The sequence below is a fragment of the Periophthalmus magnuspinnatus genome, chromosome 10 (assembly GCF_009829125.3).
Source record: "Periophthalmus magnuspinnatus isolate fPerMag1 chromosome 10, fPerMag1.2.pri, whole genome shotgun sequence".
Classification (NCBI taxonomy): Eukaryota; Metazoa; Chordata; class Actinopteri; order Gobiiformes; family Gobiidae; genus Periophthalmus; species Periophthalmus magnuspinnatus.
The window spans coordinates 21,001,990-21,021,658 of record NC_047135.1 but is presented as its reverse complement, the minus strand read 5'-3'; the positions used below and the strand labels follow the sequence as shown (position 1 = coordinate 21,021,658).

Genomic DNA, 19,669 nt, shown 5'->3' with positions numbered 1-19,669 from the left:
TACGAATGAATACTATTGATGCATATTTAATTATATAATGGGTAATATATATTATATTATTTATATTATTATATAATAATATAATGTATATAAAATACAAATTTGGTGCTTTGAGTCACTTATTCCGCTAGTGACATGAAGGCTATGCTAGGTGCAATTGATACTTTGCAGTAACATATAGAGGACAGCATATATATCTATGGAGGAATGTTCAGTGGTTACCATGGTGACACAATGCAGACATTAGCAAACACAGCCTGTTGTAACGTTTTAGATTGTCTAAAAACAAGTCCAGCTTGTTTGAAGTAACAGTACTCTTTCTTGTGTAAAGGGTTAGGTAACTCTTGCCAGTGTGAGTATGTATGTATGTATATATATATATATATATATATATATATATATATATATATATATATATATATATGCTAATTTTTGTGGTCTGTCCTTTGAAAATTCAAAAGACAGTTTCAAACAGGCCCAGAGAGTTCCTCCTGCAATTATGATTTGAGTAGTAGTTTCCCCAAGTACTTTTAGAACTTGCAAACTACCGGTGACGTGCATTCAGATGAGGCAGGGGAGGCAGAGCCTCATCTGTCAATCTTGGAGAAAAAAAAAAAAAGTTTAATAAAAAATATAATAAATGTTAATATTTGTCATCTGGTATGTATTACAAACCCATTTTCCGTTTAAATGCATTTTTTTCAATAAAACATTTTTGTATGTCCCATAACTCCTCTTCAAACACAGGGAGGAGGGATGCCATGAGGCAGCACCTTGCTGTGCCTCTCGGTACGCAGTAGAATTCCTCACAAATAGTGCTGGTATACGATGGAAATAATGTGTTGCTGTCCCTCTGTATAGCGAGCTTTCCTTGGTTTAGTGGATTGCACAAAATTTTGTGAAATGTCACAACATTTTGATGACACAAAACTGTAGAGCCGGTCAAAATATGCAAGGTTTGACTTTGTGAGATTAAGAGCGGATCTAATTGGACTGTATAGCTCACAAACGGTGAGGAATGAATGCAAGTCTCCTCTGCAGCTGCTCATTTTTTGGCCCAGAATGACCTCACCCAAACTGTTGCTGAAGCAACTAAGTTACTCCAGTTAGTGCTCACAATACCAGCAACAACAGCATCTGTAGAGAGGTCCTTCTCAGCATAAAAAAAAAAAAAATCAAAAATCAAAACATACAGTCGGAACAGGACTTGTCAAGGACAACTTTCATCCCTGGCAATGATCTCCATCGAGACTTTTAAAATGGAAGGACAATAAGGAGGACTTCTACAAAAAAGTCATAGATGTTTTTGTCCAGAAGGATCGTCGCATGGATTTCATATACAAGTAAAGTTAAGACTTTTATTTATTTTGGCTTGAAATATACTCAATTGGAATACATTTTTACCTTAAATAAAATATGTGTCACATGTTGGTGTAAATAATGCTGATATGAAATATATAGCATAACTCATTGTCTGTTAATCAAATTATGTTTAAGTTGCTCTTGTGCGTTCATTCGCGTTTGTAAATCTGACTCTAAAAGAGTCAGTGCCTCACAAGCCATGAACCTCACCGCACGTCACTGGAAACTACTAGAAAGAGAGGTATTTATCTGCCATTATTGGAAGTTGCAGTAACAATTCTCACATTCTGTTTGCAACAGTAAACAGATTAACAAACCCTCCAGCTCCACTGCTGTTGGAAATAATTTCCACATCTAAGTGCAATAAGCTTGCGATATTCTTTAATTACAAAAATGCCATCAATTCCCCAATGCAAACAACAACCCTGCAGCTACCTAGACACTTAGACTGGTGACACTCTTGGACAGTTTTGTCAGTTACAGGTGCAAAGTGAGTCAGCTCTGAGTTCATGTACATGCTGCCTTGATGTGTTACCCACTAGTTTTCTAAAGTCTGCTCAACAGTTTGCTGTCACCACTCGCTTGCATAGCTGACATGTCACTTCAATCTGGAACATTTCTAAGAGCCTTGAAAACTGTGGTACCAAACCTCTCCTAAAGAAGTCTGTGCTGCAGTGGATGACTGCAGCACAAACTCAGTGATCCGTACTCTACAACACAGAGCTCAAGTGGTGCCCACAAACACAGAGGGAAAAGTGAAGGAGGAGCAACATGTGGAGAAAGCCCTCTCTGCTTGTGGATATCCAAAATGGGCCTTCAATAGATCTAAGAGAGCTAAAAAAAACAGGACAACAGGGAATTTGAACCCAGAAGGAAAGGTGTTACCATCCCTTACACAGCGGATGTGTCTGAAAAACTTGAGAGAATTTTCACACGGTATGATATTCCTGTCTTTTTCAAACCCACGAACACTTTAAGACAAAAACTGGTTCACCCAAAGGACAAAACCCAGAGCCATAAACAAAGTAATGTAGTCTACTCCATTCAGTGTAGTGAAGAGTGCAGTGAGCATTATATTAGAGAAACTAAACAGCTACTCCATAAGAGGATGTACCAACACCGGCGTGAGAGCTCCTCTGGACCCCAGTCCACTGTACATCTCCATCTCAAAGCCACTAACCACTCCTTTGAATATTGTGACGTTCAGATCTTAGCCAGAGAAAAGAAATGGTTTGAGAGGGGAGTTAAAGAAGCTATTTTTGTTAGGAAAGAGAATCCTTCCTTAAACAGGAATGGGGGCCTGAGACATAATCTCTGCCCCATCTATAACTCCATCCTCAGACCCAGAACAATGAGAACAATAGCAGGGTTGTTAAGGGCTGAATAGGGTAGTCTCAGCTGAAACTGGAAACAAAAGCTGTTTACAGTTTCAGTGTGGTTGGCACCCTCCCCTCAGATAGATATAAGGCAGTGGCCACCAGCATTCTGACCGGAACTGAAGAAGCGCCTTGGTTGAGCAGCGAAACATCTTCACTCCTACAAGGATTTGTCCAGTTGACAGATTTGAACTTCATCTATTGCTCTCCTAAAGAAGAGCAGCCACTACACTGAATAATTACCAAACCATCTCAAACCTGCCGTTTTTAGGCAAAGTCCTTGAAAAAATTTGTTTACCAACAGCTTATTAATTTTCTCCAAATGAACAACTCCTTTGATGTCTTCCAGTCAGGTTTTAGACCCCACCACAGCACTGAGACTGCTCTTATCAAGGTGACAAATGACATTGCCTGAAGACTGATCTAGACAAAGTCTCCGTCTTGATCCTGTTAGATCTGAGTGCTGCCTTTGACACTGTCAATCATGTGATCCTCTTACAGAGACTAGATGACTGGGTGGGCATCTCTAGCACTACACAAAACTGGTTCAAGTCCTATCTAGAAAACAGGAAGTAATTTGTTGAAATTTGAAAATGTGTCTCAGATAAAATGTCCCTGACCTGTGGGGTGCCCCAAGGGTCAATCCTGGGACCTCTTTTGTTCAATCTCTACATAGTACCGTTAATCCAGTTAATGCACAGCAATAATGTGTCCTACTTCAACTATGCAGATGACACTCATCTATGTCTCACGGGCAGCAGGTGAATATGGACCAGTGGATTCACTCTGCCACTGCATCCGACTGATCAGTGTGTGGATGCAAAACAACTTTCTCCAGCTAAACTCAGACAAGACTGAAGTCATCATCTTTGGCCCACAGAAACATAGAGAAAGTGTCAGTAGTCACCTCCAGTCTCTTTCTCTAAAACCTTCAAATCAGGCTAGAAATCTATGGGTAATAATGGACTTGAACTTTAACAGCCACATCAAATCAATATCTACAGTTTTTTATCATCTAAAAATCATTGCAAAAATCAAAGGTATACTGTCGAAACCTGACTTATCCATGCAGTTCTCACCAGTAGGCTAGACTACTGTAACATCCTGCTCACTGGCCTCTCCAAACGAGTGTTAAGACAGCTGCACTACATCGAGAACACTGCAGTTCGGGTCCTGACTAGAACTAGGAAGGACTTGAGCAGCACATATGTCCTGTGCTCAAGTCTCGGCACTGACTTCCTGTTCCTTAGAGAATAAACTTTAAAGAAGCTCTGCTTGTGCACAAGTACATCTCCAACATGTTAGTGCCATATGAACCATCTCACACTCTGAGGACTTCAGAATTACATAGTCCTGCAATCTGCTTTCCTCTAAGGAGATACACAAATGTTCTGAAATGCAAGGAATTATTTTAGCAGTTCAGGTAGGTAAACCCGATTGTGTCTTGGGCTCCAAGCGTAAACTGTATAAAGAAGTAGACAAAAGGAGTGTGACATCACCCATAACATTCGGCCTGTTATACTCACTTGAAACTACACCTCCATGCTTGTAAGTGCTATTGCTGTTGAGACCTGAGACCTGTTTTGTATGGCTCTGAAATGACTCAAGGAAACAAAATGTGATTTTGATGTATGAATCAGAAAATTTGATTTAAATTCTAACATTTTGTAGACAATTTCAATAGAAAAAAAGTTACAAAGGGAATTTTGGATATCTTATTCAATAATTGAGCAAAGGAGATATAGTATATGAAATTGCCCTAAAAATGGAGACAATAATAGACATATATATAGAGGCAAGTTTATGAAATCAAATTAAATCTCCTTAGGTGCAGATTGGACATTGTTCTTTCCAGGTGAAAGCCTGTATGTTGTGAAAGCAAACACACCAAAAAAAAAAAAAAAAAAAGTAGTGTCATGTCTTAAATAACTATAAAAGAAAGTTCTAACTGCACATCTAAACATAAATATAATAGAGAATGTTGTGATGTTATATTCAAAAGACCATTAAATCCTTGCAACAACTGGAACTCTCTTCACTCATGCCCGATATGCATCTATGGTTGTTCAAGACTGCCCTCTAGTGTGCAGTGTGTGATTCCAGCTTGGCATGGGATGCCTAGTCAGCAAAGACTGCATTTAATGTGAGAATAATTATATTTTACTTTTATCTAAATATATTTTATATTTACTGTCTGTAGCTTGTGCTCTTATTCTTTTAAGAAAGGTATTACAATCACAACTAAACCTGAGTTGTCAGTGCCTTAACCTGCAGATAGAGAACATGCACAAGTTTTTCTCATTCTCAGTATATGGACAGGCCAAGCTCAGAACCTCCAGAATTCACTCACTGAGTTGCAGAGGCTGCGCTAGCACTGAATAATGTTTGGCTGCAGGTCCTGGGGTGTAGTTAGTGACTATTCTATCACCAGTCCAGTTCATCACTTTTTAGGTATTAAACATTTTCTTATTATGAAACTGTTTTATCTATCTTATCTCTCTCTTATCTATCTTCTCTCTCTCTCTCTCTCTCTCTCTCTATCTCTATCTCTATCTCTATCTCTATCTCTATCTCTATCTCTATCTCTATCTCTATCTCTATCTCTATCTCTATCTCTATCTAGATCTATATCTATATCTATATCTATATATATATATATTATATATCTATCTATATATATAGATATATAGATAGATATATAATATATATATATATATATATATATATATATATATGCTGATTTAGTGAAATAACTAAAAAAAATCACTCTTATTCCTGTAAAACATTTTATCACAAAACTGATATTTGCAAAAGTGTTACAAAAATCTCCTGAAACATTTTATTCGAACAAAAAAGCACCTATTTAAGTTTTTAAGTGTTTTTTTTGTTTGTTTGTTTGGGGGGTTTTTTGGTTTTTTTTTTTAGTAGTGGGTCATTTAGTTTGCTGAGATAGCACCTGTGGTAAATATAAACCATAGTTTTAAACCTGCCAAGTAGCAGTTTTTGTTTTAGAAAATACAAATACAGCTATTAGTGCTGAATTTTAAAATACGTAAACAGGGGAACAACAAATTTCATCTAAAAAGGCAAGTACAATTTATGTGCTACAGTTAATTTAAAATCAAATAAATGAAAATTGTAAAACAAAGAAAAAGCAGGTAACACTTTTAGCAAAATCTTACGAAATTAATCTAATGCATTATGCTTTGTTGAAATGAGCATATGAACCTGTCATTTATGGTGTTGTCACAAGACTAAAATTTCAAAAATGATTTTGATATTAAAGAATATCAAATTCCAATTTTGATCCCAAATGATGATTTTAAAAGCTGTTTTTAGACAATACTGTCATTTTCCAACCCAATGTTTATTCACTAATTAATTTTACGCAGTTTTTTCCAGTATCAATACTTGATACTGAGTATCTAAGTATAAATGAGTATCTACTTTCGATACTAATTCTAGTAATGATTAGTATGCGATCAGTATACTAGATTTTCAATACTTTTGACAAGCCTCGTAGTATGCACCTTCATTTATTGGCTAATTTATGCAGCACAACTTACATACAAAGTTGCATTATTGACTTAACATTACATTTCTACAATCTAGGACTAATTAGGAAAAACACATAGTCTTTCTATTCGTACCAACCCATAGTCAGTCTGCTCAGCTGTAAATGTAGAAGTACTTGTGTAGTATCTCTTGCACTATTCCGATCATTCCCAGAAAAGACAGGGAGAAGAAGACAGCCACGGACACCCAGAAGCCCGGCAATCTGGAATGTAAAAGAAGATTATTCAGGGCTAAAACTGAGAGGAGAGGCTGAGGAGGCTGGTGGTTCTGTTGTTGTTAGCATTACTGTGAAGGCAAAACTCCACTCTGAAAGTTATGAAAAGTGCTTATAAACTCATTGCAGTGAGAAATTAGGATGCTCGGAATGGATAAGGAATGTGTGGTATTGATACTTTGCAGTGATGGGATGTATGTCTATGTTCAGCAGTTACAACAACACAATGTACACTTTAGCAAACACAGCCAAAAATTTTTTTTTGATTGAAAGAATTGATAAATTTTTACCACTGCAAACCATTTGTACATGCAGGTTTAACACAGTTCTGGAGGGTAATATATCATGGTTGTCAATAAGATCAATTCTCAGCATATCTGTGAGTTCACAAACTCATAAGAATCCATCTTGACATACTCTCGCTGAAAGGTTCAAATTTGCCCAGCAGGGGGTGGACCAATCACAGAGCAACAATGAGGTTTGTGCAGAAGTCAAGGTGAAAGTGCCAAAGTGAACCAAAACAAACATGTATGCTGACAGACGAACTTCATCTTATTTTAGCAAAAATATGGACTTATTTGTTTGTGAAAAACATGTAGAGGGAAGCACCTTGTGAATCTGTGAACAGGGAATATGTCTGTGCTTTTCTCTCAAATGGATTTAACTAAAGTTTGACTTCTCTGCTTGTTCCTTTTTTGTGACGCTTCGGCCAATCAGATTCAAATATTCATCATGAGACTGTGTTTTTCTTTTCTTTTATTTATTTTTATGTGTTTTATTGATTTTATTGATTTTATTTTTTTATGTCACTTTGTCTCTGTGCAGCACTTTGGAAACAATTTGTTTATGAAATGTGCTATATAAATAAAGTGGATTGGATTACACCTTTTCCCGATCGTTATCAGCTAGAGAAATATTGATAAATGTGTAAAACTCAATTACTGTATGAGTACTACACATACCAATCTGGTGTAAGCCAAGTGAGGTTAATAAGGTTATATAAAAAAATTAAGATTGCCTTTCCCTACTTTCTCGTCTCCTTCATTCGCTTTCAAGAACAACCCTCCACCCTATCTTCTCTGCCGCAGCAGCAGAACCACAGTCTCCTTGGCCTCTTCACCTCCTCCTCTTCACCACAGTGTCCAGTGTAAATGCAGTGTATCCTGGTGGGCTGACATTCTGACCGTTTGTGGGTCTCCCTGATGTAACCATTGAAGTAGAGGAGGCGTCCCACGATGAAGACCAGGCCTCCAGCAGCGGCAATGGGCTCACTGAAGAACACTCCACAGCTCCACATGGACACCAGGAACAGTGGATAGAACTCCACGCAGTTCTGACTGCACACACACACACACACACATTTAATTTACCTGCTCTGTGGGAAACTAGCTTTTCATTTCTCATAGAATGATCATAACTTTTAAAGGCAGTATTTTACTTCAACGTAATATTAACTGCTAACACATAATATATTTAGGTCACCATGTTACTTTTTATTGTTTTGAAAATGCTAAATTCACTGAAAACTATGTATAAACATGTTTTATAAGTTTCACTTTTGTTTTTGACCCCCCTTTCTTTGCTGAATGAGCGCAATCAAAACAAAATCACCTTGAATCCCGCTAATGAAATTAATGCACATTGTTTCAGGTTTATAAAGTTGTTGTATCATGCTTTTGTATATTTATGAAAAATATGAGTGCATGGATGCCATCGAAAAACCTCTTTAGGCATGTTTTTTATGAGCGAACAAAAATATGACATCACAGAAGGCTCCAAAAAGTCGATTTTGCATAATACTCCCTCTTTAAAGAACATACGTCATCATTGCGGCTTTAAATCCATTTTAAACATGCTTTTTGTCACCTTGAGATAAGTATTTCACATTTCCCAACTTAAAAAATATTTGATAATAACTGACAACAATAATCCATTTGTGAAGCCTTGGTAAATTATGAAATACAAAAAGTTATATTCGTTACACTGCTGTCAGTAGAATGAACAAAAGGAAATAAAAAAAAAAAAAAGAAATCTTTCTGTGAATGCTACACTACTAGAGCCATGTGTTTGACCGCAGAATGAGTCCACTGATGGTATATGGGATTAAAAACTGAGCAGGAGAAGTTCACAGTTTTATCTGTAGCTTTGTTTATTGATTTAACTAAAGCTTTCGATTCAGTGGATCATGGAGTCCTCCTGAACCGTCTAAAGCAGATTGGATTTGACAATGCTACATGCAACTGGTTCCAAAATTATCTTTCAAACAGAACCCAGGCAGTAGTAGCCGATGGTTTTAAATCAGATTTTTTAAGTTTAAGTAAAGGAGTGCCCCAAGGCTCAATTTTGGGCCCCCTACTTTTTACTATTTTTATTAATTCTATTGGTCACAATTTAAAAGAAAGCCACATACATTTATATGCAGATGATGCTGTTCTGTATGCAAGCGCTCCTTCTGCTGATCAGGCACTTTTAAAACTGCAGCAAGATTTTAATGAAATCCAAAACTCCCTCATAAATCTTAAACTGTTTTTGAATGCAAGTAAAACTAAGTATATGATTTTTTTCTAAAAAACATTTCAGTAACATGCAAGCTACAAATCTTTACATGCGGTAAATGGTACATCCATTGAAAGAGTCAAAACTTATAAATATCTTGGATTTTGATGAAAACTTATCCTTTCAAAAAAACTATCTCAGAATTATGTAACAGTTTAAAATGTAAATTATCATTTTATTACAGAAACAAATATTGTATCCCAATGAGTTACAGAAAAGAAATAGTGCAAGCAACCTTCCTATCCCTATTGGATTATGGGGATGTGGTGTATATGCAGACTTCAGCCTCTGCTTTGAAACCATTGGATCCACTATTTCACTCCGCCTTTCGTTTTATTACAGGTGATGGATTTGTAACTCATCACTGTACGCTCTATGAAAAAGTGGGTTGGCCATCACTGTCTGTTAGAAGAGAACAGCACTGCATTAAGTTTATCTATAAGGGATTACTTCAAAAACTGCCAGAATACCTCACCTGCTTTACCTCACCTGCTTGTTAATTATTGATACTGGAACATTTAACACCAGATCACGTTACTGCATAAGGCTAAGGATGAGCCACACCAGAACTGAGATGGGAAAGAGGGCTTTTAGCTGTTTTGCTTCACAAAAATGGAATATGCTCCAAGGAAAAGCAAAACTGGACATGTTAGTGGCTCAAATGCAATTTAATAATCTGATAACAAACTTTTATACACACACCTGCACTTGTTATTGATGTTTTATATGGACTTATTTGTTTCGATTTGTTTGGTTTGTGTTGTATTTTAAACAGGGCACCCATGAAAAAGAGAGCCCAAGTGCTCTCATTGGGTCCCCCTGTATAAACAAAAAGATAAATAAAAAAAAAATAAATAAATCTGTGACACAACTAAATGGGCAAAATATAAACAGAGCCATTTCGGGGCTCAAAGAAGACAACTTTGCATCAATGAATTACTGAAACAAGCATGACTGAAACAATGTACAACTCCAGGTATGTTTTTGGCAGGGGGAGCACATTTGCCTGGGATCCAGAGTACACACTTCTTAATACTTTACGAAGATGTGAGCGTGGCTACCGGGGAATCTCCACATGTTCAGATGAGCATGATTGACAGGTGGATTAGCCAATTAGGAACACGCATAGTCCACCAACAAATATGGCTGCTTACAAGGAAAAAAAATATGACAGGGACTGATAAAAACATGGTGGATTTTTGCAGATGAGCAAAGGAATAAATAAACTATATTAATCTGAGGCAAGACAAATTTGATTTTGTTTGTAAATGATAGATGACCAATGAACTTCTTCGTTTCACATGTATCACTGAAATAAACAAAATAGATTGGACGATCATGTTTGGTTTTGGCTCGAGGTGCGATGGAGGGCATAGAGCATGAACCAGACTCATATTTGTGTGTATAAAAAATACAGAGATGTAAATATAGAGATATATATAAAAAAAAAAAAAAAAAAGTAGTGAAGCTTTTTGAGTTGAAGTGAATGGAAAATGAGTAGCCTCTTTTATATGCACTTTAATCTATCTTATCTTTAAACCATGTTGTTGTTGACCTAAGGTTCAGGGAATTACATCATGGGGACCTGATTTATGTCCCCATAAGTAAGAATGTCTATACTACTCGATACTCTGTCAGTAGCGGGTGTGTGATGGTGGCTTAACGCAGTGCTTCACAAACTTTTTTGTCTCGAGGAAATTGCAGCAATAAATGATAAACTAATGAGACATAGACAATGACAGAAAGAATGTGAAAGATTGAGAGTGTTATTTTAAACATACTTGATCCAAATACCAGTGTTACTCTGGAAATCCATTCACCATCTTTATGTATTTGTCTGGCTATATTACAACTGCAGTTAATATCCAACTCTTACTGTGCTCGGAAAGCCCTCTCAAACTCCGGATGCCCTGTAGTGGCAGGGGGCTTGATCTTATGAGCCAACCGTGAATATCCCACTCTTCTGGTAAAGTATGCTGAAAAAATACACATATAAGCATTTAATTTAAAATATTTACATCTTTAACAAAAAGACTTTACAATCAAATACATTTTTTAGTAGCATGTAGTAAAGGGCAACAAAATGAAAGAACCCAGATCACAATTTTGATTTTAACACGACTCATGTTAACTTAGTATCTTTAATTACTGTTTTAAGGCAATATAAAGTCATCTGCATCTTCTGAAAGTTCACACCTTATTGCAAATTGTCTTTGTCTTTGTATGAGAAAATGATGTGAGAATACAATGTGAAGCCTGTTAACCCTGTAGTTTAGACCTCTACAGACATGTTCTGAAATGGATCTTTTTAGATTAGCAGTTTCATTTCAGTCTTCTCTGAAACGTTATTGCTTCTGGAAATAGTTTCAGATATGCACTTTGAACTGAATATTGATTTTGAAACATAAATCACAAATCTAATAGCAATAGTTCTAAGACAATTACTTATTAAAATTCAGCCCCACAAGCACGGTTACTGACACTTCAGACCCTCCTGGGCTTATGGTTCTCACCATGGCATATGGACCAGAGGGGGGATAAAATATCAGTTATGCCATAGTTATTAATATTTTCAAAATTCCTGTCATATCCTTTGTAATTTAATTTTATTAGAATTAAATGTACAGACCAACTGTGTCGCTAAACTAGCAGACAATTTAAAGCTTGATGTGTGCGTGCTTTGTCAAAACATTTGACACTATACCTGCCCTTGAAATGTTAGGCATTTATTATTCTCATACATTTCCCAATAAAAGAGCCTTTTTAATGCCTGGAGTATATGTCACATGTTATGTTTTTCAGTCAACTATTTGCTCCACTCCACCTGGTATTTTGAGATGGCACAGCTCTTGTTTAGAGCTCCACGCCCTGTGCTCTCAGCAGACATTGTCTGCCAGCAGATTATCTTGCTAATGCTACTGCAGCATTTAGACGGGGGCATTAAAGTTCCATTTTTCCAAAAGTCTATGGGAAAAATGAATGAAAAGTATACTTCTGGACCCAAAGCCAACTTTGAAGTGCGTGGAACTGCTGAGAGCCAAAGCTCTTTTTCAGTTTGTGTAAAGTTCTGGACTATTTGATTTTGTTGTAATGTATGTTAAAAATAAATAAATACACAAAAAACACAAAAAATAGGTAATTGTGATTTTGAATTGTTGAAAATTCAGTGCCCATGCATATTCCAAACATAACCAGACACAGTACCATTTGAAGGAAATATGATCTGACAACTAATCCAAAAATTCCCATGCATTTCGGTACATGTTTGTAGAAGTTTAAACTACACGGTAGGCAGCTTTTACACAGAATAAACCCCCATAAGGAGACACAGATTTTATTAACAACAAACATTAGTAAATTATAGAACTGACCCATTTGCAGAGTAGTCAGCAGAGTGACAGCACAGACCAGCACCGGAGCATCCATGTTGGAAATGTGATTCAAACTAAAGCAGCTCAGCCCTAAACCTGTCTAGTCATGTCGAGCTTTCACGGAATGAGGTGAGAGTGTAGGCTGCCCCAGCTGAACTCCGTAAACAATATCAATGTTTAACTAAACAGCTTTGTACTTGCAGAACCGGCTCCAGCGCCTTCCATTCAGACTGGTGTCGTGGAAATAAGACTCCTTTTGCAGGCTCTGGTGAATGTTGAAGCATAGACAAGAGTTTATTTCTTGCAAGAAATAGGTCCGACAGCATCTCCCCCTTATGTCAGACCCCGAATGCTGGAAAGCACCCAGTTTATATAGTTTGAGATGACCAGAGGACATACATTTCAAAGTAAGCATGTGACTCTCCCATTGAGGGGTGGTCAGACCAGCTCCTGGAGCCGGTTCTCCTCAGGAGGTAACATTTTGAGTAGAGACAATACAAGGTGTGAAGTAGCATGTGGAGTAGAAACAATACTAGATGTGGAACACTTCAGGGGAGAGAGTGTGGTACTTCTGCTGAGGTGTGATCAGACTGGCTCCTGGAGACATTTCATGAGCTGGGTCCCCTCAGGGGGTCACTAAGGAGGGATTGAAAGCCGACTGTACGGTCTGGTTGCATCTACTTTCACTTGCATTACAACACATCTTAACAAGTCTAGCCACCAAGAAGGAACAAAAGGGTTGACATGAAAGGTTTTTCTAACACTGTCTTTGACGACCAAACCAAATGAGTTTTAGTTACGAGACCATGTGATTTCTAAAAAGTAAAATCATGACACAATATTTAAATTTCCATTACACAGGCACGAGAACAAAGATCACAAATCGATAATATTAAAAGGTCCTATATTACACCAAACTGACTATTGTGAGCTTTAAGCTATGTTTTTATGCTGTTGCCTCATCAAAAAGATACCTGGTTCTGTTTTGTTTCATTCACACATATTTGAGTAGTTCTTTATCATTAATCTGTCTACTTCTCCAAAGCTTAAAATGCTCTGTTCTACCTTGTGATGTCACGAAGCGGTAGTTTTCAACAGGGTGGTGGGGTGGGGGTGACGGGGACCCCAGCCTCTATCAGAATGAGATTCACACACGCACGCATACACAACACACACAATGGGAGAGAGAGAGAGAGAGAGAGAGAGAGAGAGAGAGAGGTGGGGGGAAACTCAGTCAGCATGAGATTGGCACACACACACCCACACCCCCACACCCCCCCACCCAATAAATCAATCAATTCAAAAAAAAGGAGGTGGTGTGAGAGCGTGAGGAAGAGGAAAGGCACCTGTCTCTCTTCTCTCTATCTGAGACAGAAAGAGGAGACACACACAGAGAGAGAGGGGACACACACACACACACAGAGAGAGAGGGGACACACACACACACACAGAGAGAGAGGGGACACACACACACACAGAGAGAGAGAGAGAGAGAGAGAGAGAGAGAGAGAGAGAGAGAGAGAGAGAGAGAGAAAGATTGTGTCAAAGGACCAGTTAGCAGCTTTCCACCCCTAATAATAATAATAATAATAATAGTCATTTATTATTTTTATTTTTTTTTAATAAATAAATTCCAGGCCGTTGCCCCTTCCGCCAGTACATGCCCTCCAAACCCGCAAAATACGGCATCAAGCTATGGGCCGTGTGCGACGCGCGGTCCAGTTACGCGTGGAAAATGCAGGTGTACACCGGTAAACCTCGACAAGGAGCGCCCGCGGAGAAGAACCTGGCCACGCGAGTCGCGCTGGACCTCACCGAGGGACTGGGACCGGGCCGCACCGTGACGTGCGACAACTTTTTCACCTCGTTCGAGCTCGCCCGGAGGCTGTTCTTCGAGAGGGGACTCACCCTATTAGGTACGCTGCGCGCCAACAGGACGGAGGTCCCGCGTGAACTGGCCTGCCCGCCTACTACCCGGGGGAACGGCAGACGGGTCGGATCCTTCGCGTTCGCGTTCGCGTTCGCCACCGGGGAGGGGGGAGGCCCCTCGGTCGCCCTAATCTCCTATCTGGCCAAAAAGACCAGGAACGTGCTGATCCTCACCACGGCGCCGCAGCACCTGCGCGGAGAGCCGGGAGAAGAAGCGAGAGAGGGAGCGGGAGGAGGAGGAAGAGGAGGAGGAGCAGGAGGAGGAAGAGGAGGAAGAGGTGGACGAAGCCGAGAAAGAGACCGTAGTATTAGTGACGAACAAGAACAACAACAACAACAACAACAACAACAACACAAACCTGCCGCTGTGCTCCATTACAATCGTACCAAGGGAGGAGTGGACAACCTGGATAAAGTCACAGGTACGTACAGCTGCAGGAGAAAAACCTGCCGCTGGCCCATGGTTATCTTTCACAACATGATCGACGTGTCCGCGTACAACGCGTTCGTTCTCTGGAGAGAGCTGAACCCGACGTGGATGCCCGGCAAACAGACTGTTCTTGGAGCAGCTGGGCAGGGCGCTCGTGGGCAGAGGGGAGAGGGGCCGCGGCGGCGGCGGCGGAGGAGGAGGAGGAGGAGGAGGAGGAGGAGGAACCCGGGACCACGGCGACGGAGGCGGGGGCCATTAAAACTACAAATGTGTGCCGGGGGTGCGGTGTGCACGTGTGCGCAAAGTGCGCTCTATCCTTCTGCCCCCCTTGTGCTCCGGTCTGATTTTATTTTATCTATTTTATTTTATTCATTTATTTGGATTTTGTTTTTTATTTTTATTTTTATTTTTTTACATTTTTTTTGTAGGTTTATGGTTCTCATCATTCATCCCTTTGTTTTATTTGTTTTGTTTTGTATCCACGCCCTCTAGTGGTATTAAAGTGGTTTAGCAAAAGATCAGATTTAACCTGGCTCAAATACCAAATAGCTGTGTTCTCTGGTTTATAGACTATGAATGTATCCATAAATAAATGAACTGAACAAAAAAAAAACTACTTTTTTTTCATTACCTCTGTCTCTGTTATTACATTTTTAACAAGGTGTACACACACACACACACACCCCCACACACACACACACACACACCCACACACCCCACACACACACCCCCACCCACGCACGCATATATATAAAGTAGCTATCATCTATTTTGCCTATTGATAGTCAAAGGGAAATGTTAATTCCTTACTCCATTCAATCTAAAGAAAAATAAAGGGCTGCAACGACTACACCTTGATTTTTCACGTTCTACAATAAATAATTAAAAATAACTTACGTAAATTACGTAACTTATATAACTTACCTAACGTACGTAACTTACTTAGAAAGGTATGCAAATGGCAGCGAATTGGGACAAGACCTAAGACTTTCCCCACCCAACCCCTCCGACGGGACGTCTCCCCCACACGCACGCACACACGCGCGCACGCACACGCACACACACACACACACACCCCCACCCACAGAGGACACACACACACAGAGAGAGAGAGAGAGAGAGAGAGAGGACACACACACACACAGAGAGAGAGAGAGAGGACACACACACAAACACACACACACACACACACACACACACCACCCCAACCCTCCCACCACCACCCAGGGTTATTATATTTTTATTTATTTAAAAAAATATCCTATAGGACCCCCCACCCTCCCACCCCAACCCAACCCTCCACCTACCCTGTCATCCATCCCAACCCCGCCCCCCAGAGTCCTCCTATTATTATACGAAATTGACTCTTTTGAGCTTTAAGTCATGTTATAATGCTGTTATCTCCTCAAAAACATACCTGGAGTTGAGTTTTCTTTCATTCACACATGTTTGAGTAACTCTATTATTAGTCTGTCTACGTCTCCAAAGCTCAAAATGCTCAGTTCCACCTTGTGATGTCATGACGTAGCAGTTTTCACATTAACAGCCACCTTTTAGCTTTTGTTGGGTAGAGATTGGGAATTGCAGGGCTGAAATCATCCAAATGATTCGAGTGAAGGTGTGTGAAGTTTAAAAACACAGTGGAGCACTTCCTGTATTACCACATGATGACATCACAAGGTGGAACAGAGTGTTTAAAGTGTTGAAGAGTGTCTAAATATTCAATTCAATTCAATTCATTTATTTTTGTAACGCCCAAAATCACAACAACAGTTGTCTCGAAGGGCGTTCATGTTTTGGTTGATGGGGGAAACCGGAGTACCCGGAGGAAACCCATCCAGACACGGGGAGAAACATGAAAAACTCCACACAGAAAGGCCTGGTGACCCGGGGATCGAACCAACCTTCTTGCTGTGAGACATGAGTGATGGCACTCAGTCACCGTGCCGCCAAGACACAACAAACAAAACAACAGGAAGAATCAGACACAACAGGAAAAATCAGACACAACAGGAAAAATCAGACACAACAGGAAAAATCAGACACAACAGGAAAAATCAGACAACATAAGAAATCGGCCAGGCGAGGGGGAGGAAGACCAGACGAGGAGGAGGAGAGCCGGGCGATTCAGGGTTTCTGTGTTAAACATGTGAGAATGAAACAAAACAAAACTCCAGGTTTGTTTGTGATGAGGAAACAACATTATAACACGTAGTTAATCTGGCTGAATCATTCTTAATTAAGTACTTGTTCATTATGTAATTATTATTATTATTAAAGAGCTTGTACCTGATTGTTTTCCCATGTGTTTGAACAGCTTTCCTCAGTACAGATATATTGCGTGAGTAACTCTTGACGTCAAAATATGTACGCTGTGGGCTGTCTGCGTCTAATTATAAAGTGTTCGAGAATCAGGAAGTGTGGTGTTAGCATCCTAGTTGTTGCGGTGAATAGTTAGAATAATCAGAATGCATGTAGTAAGTGGGGAATAACTCTGGACCCTTGCAAACGATAAAAATCTGGTACAGCGCCTTTAAGATTTGGATTAGCCTGGTTTGGTAATAGTTTATTAGCTCATGTTATAAAGTCTTGCACTTGTTTAGTTTGTCCTTGTCCTTATATATAGAAAAATCAACTCCATAGTGTTATTTTTAGAGCGTATATATGCCATGTTTGCTTGGGTTTAAACTTGAGTCTCCCCCAGGACCCCATAGCACCCTCTAGTGGCCTCACACTTGTATGTACTCAGCTATTGAAACAGGCTATACCTTTAAATCTGGGTTGAGACATTACTAATTCAGTCTAGAGTCTAAAGTCTAAATTACATATAGTTTTATATTTTACATTTGGACAATATCACAGTATCAAAGTGTTTATTAGAGGAAACTTCGATCAACAGCGACTCTAATCAAAGTATTTAAAGGTGCAGTGTGTAACAGCTGAATTATAATGGCAGTGATTACAAAGGATTCACTTGACACAGAGCTGAACACAAATAAAACAATAAAAAGTGGGGCATTATTTACTTTAATGTATGTTTAGTCTTAGTAGGCAGTTCTATGATTAAATATGTGAAGCTTTCAACACTGTATAATGTATATTTCTCTGTATTTTTTATATATCAGTCTGGTCACCACTCCCTCCTTTGCATCTCAAGCCAGAACCAAACATATTCGTCCAGTCAGATTTGTTTATTTCAGTGAAACAAAGAAGCTCATTGGTCATCTATCGTTTACAAACAAAATCACATTTCTCTCACCTCGGATTAACAGTTTAATGCTTCGCTCATTTTTTCAACAGAAATCTGGGATGTTTATCTCTCCACTGTGTTATATTTTTTCCTTTTTTTTCCCTCATTAGTAGCCGTATTTGTTTTGCTATGGACGGATCATGCTTGTCCCTTATTGGCTAAACCACCTCTCAATCAGGATCATCTGAACTCAGGGAGATTCACCAGTGACCAGGCTCACATCTTCATAAAGTACTTTAATAGTCTGATATTTTGTGTTTAGCTCAGAGTTGACACCTTTTGTTGCTCTTTTGTTGTTCTGCTTTTGTATGTGACACTTGGTTGCTGTGCCGATAAATTGATATTAAGCCTCTATTGGTCAGTTCCTTGATAGATGAGTTTGATTAAAGTAAACATTAAACATATAGCTATATCCAACTGTACACTGCACCTTTAAACAACATCCAGAAATCCTTTACATGTCAGTGGTGATGGTGTCATTTCACACAAAAACCCAAACATAAAAACACAATTATTTAGATAAGTTGTTTGTGAATTGCAGTTGTCAGCCTAAAACAGTCCCGTACATCAGTGGAGTTTGGAGGAAGGCAAAGGAAAAGTGTTCAGAAATGATCACAAAATGCAAAAATATATCAAAAAGAACAGAAATATATCTCAATTTGGTTATCCCAATCTGATGTTCTCAAATGGTGGGTCAATTCAGATGAGATTATAAGCAAGCCTGAATCATTTTAACTGTGCACTAAAACCTTTGCCTTCCCCTACCCATAAGCCAAACTCCACCAAAAATAAAACATTTATCAACCAACAATACCAAAACAAAAGTATTATGGCTACGACGACAATCAAGCTAACAGTCTTAGGGCAGTTAGGCACATATTTCAATGACACACTGAGAGATTGAGAAAAAACTACAAAAACTACAAACATGGCCGCCACGATGAGACGTGAGTAGAGTTGACGGTAAACGATGGTGGATGTGTTAGATTCCATGGAAACCCCTAAGGCTTTCCTTCAAAATACAAACATTTATTTATTTACTTTACACTTTTAAAGGGAAAACTGCTGGTATCACTTAAGAATGTGACAGTGTGGTGTGGTTTTTGTACAAGATGTTACATAGAATACACAAGTGTCGAAAATATAATTAAATGTTTAAATTAATTAAACAGTTTGACTAATTTTGGCGTTTGGTGGTGATAATAATAACACATTGTACATCCGTGGTGCAAGTTGGAACGATATTTTGGTGTGTTTTGGTGCGATAGACTTCAAGGCCATGTGTTTAGATCATAGACTGTGTATATAAATGGATATACGTAACGTGCTAGTTGTTCCAAACAGGAAGTGAGCATGAGTGCACTTCAGGCTCCATCAACTCTGGCTCCAATTCACTCTACACTGAAAAATTGTCACCCCTCTTTTTGTAACTGCTGCTGTCACACTCGTCATTTTAGTCTTGAAATGTTCGTATCAACTACATCTACATCCTGGTGTTTTTATTTCTCTATTGTGTCCGTAACCCAAGAAATGGACATTAAAAACAGACGCATCAGGCGCATTCTTTCCCCGAGGAGCTAGTGTTAGCAACAGGTTTGATTGACA

The 19,669-nt window shown here is 38.9% G+C and overlaps 1 protein-coding gene across 1 annotated transcript; it reads right to left on the bottom strand.

Annotated features, from left to right (window-relative positions):
* Nucleotides 1-6,267: 6,267 nt before the first annotated feature.
* mgst2 (microsomal glutathione S-transferase 2) lies at nt 6,268-12,570 on the bottom strand. Its single transcript, XM_033974309.2, has 4 exons — nt 12,456-12,570; nt 10,961-11,060; nt 7,713-7,865; nt 6,268-6,516 (listed from the first exon to the last, which is right to left on the bottom strand). Exons 1-4 carry the CDS (start codon nt 12,508-12,510, stop codon nt 6,408-6,410), a joined length of 417 nt encoding a protein of 138 aa, XP_033830200.1. The 5' UTR covers nt 12,511-12,570; the 3' UTR covers nt 6,268-6,407.
* Nucleotides 12,571-19,669: the final 7,099 nt, after the last annotated feature.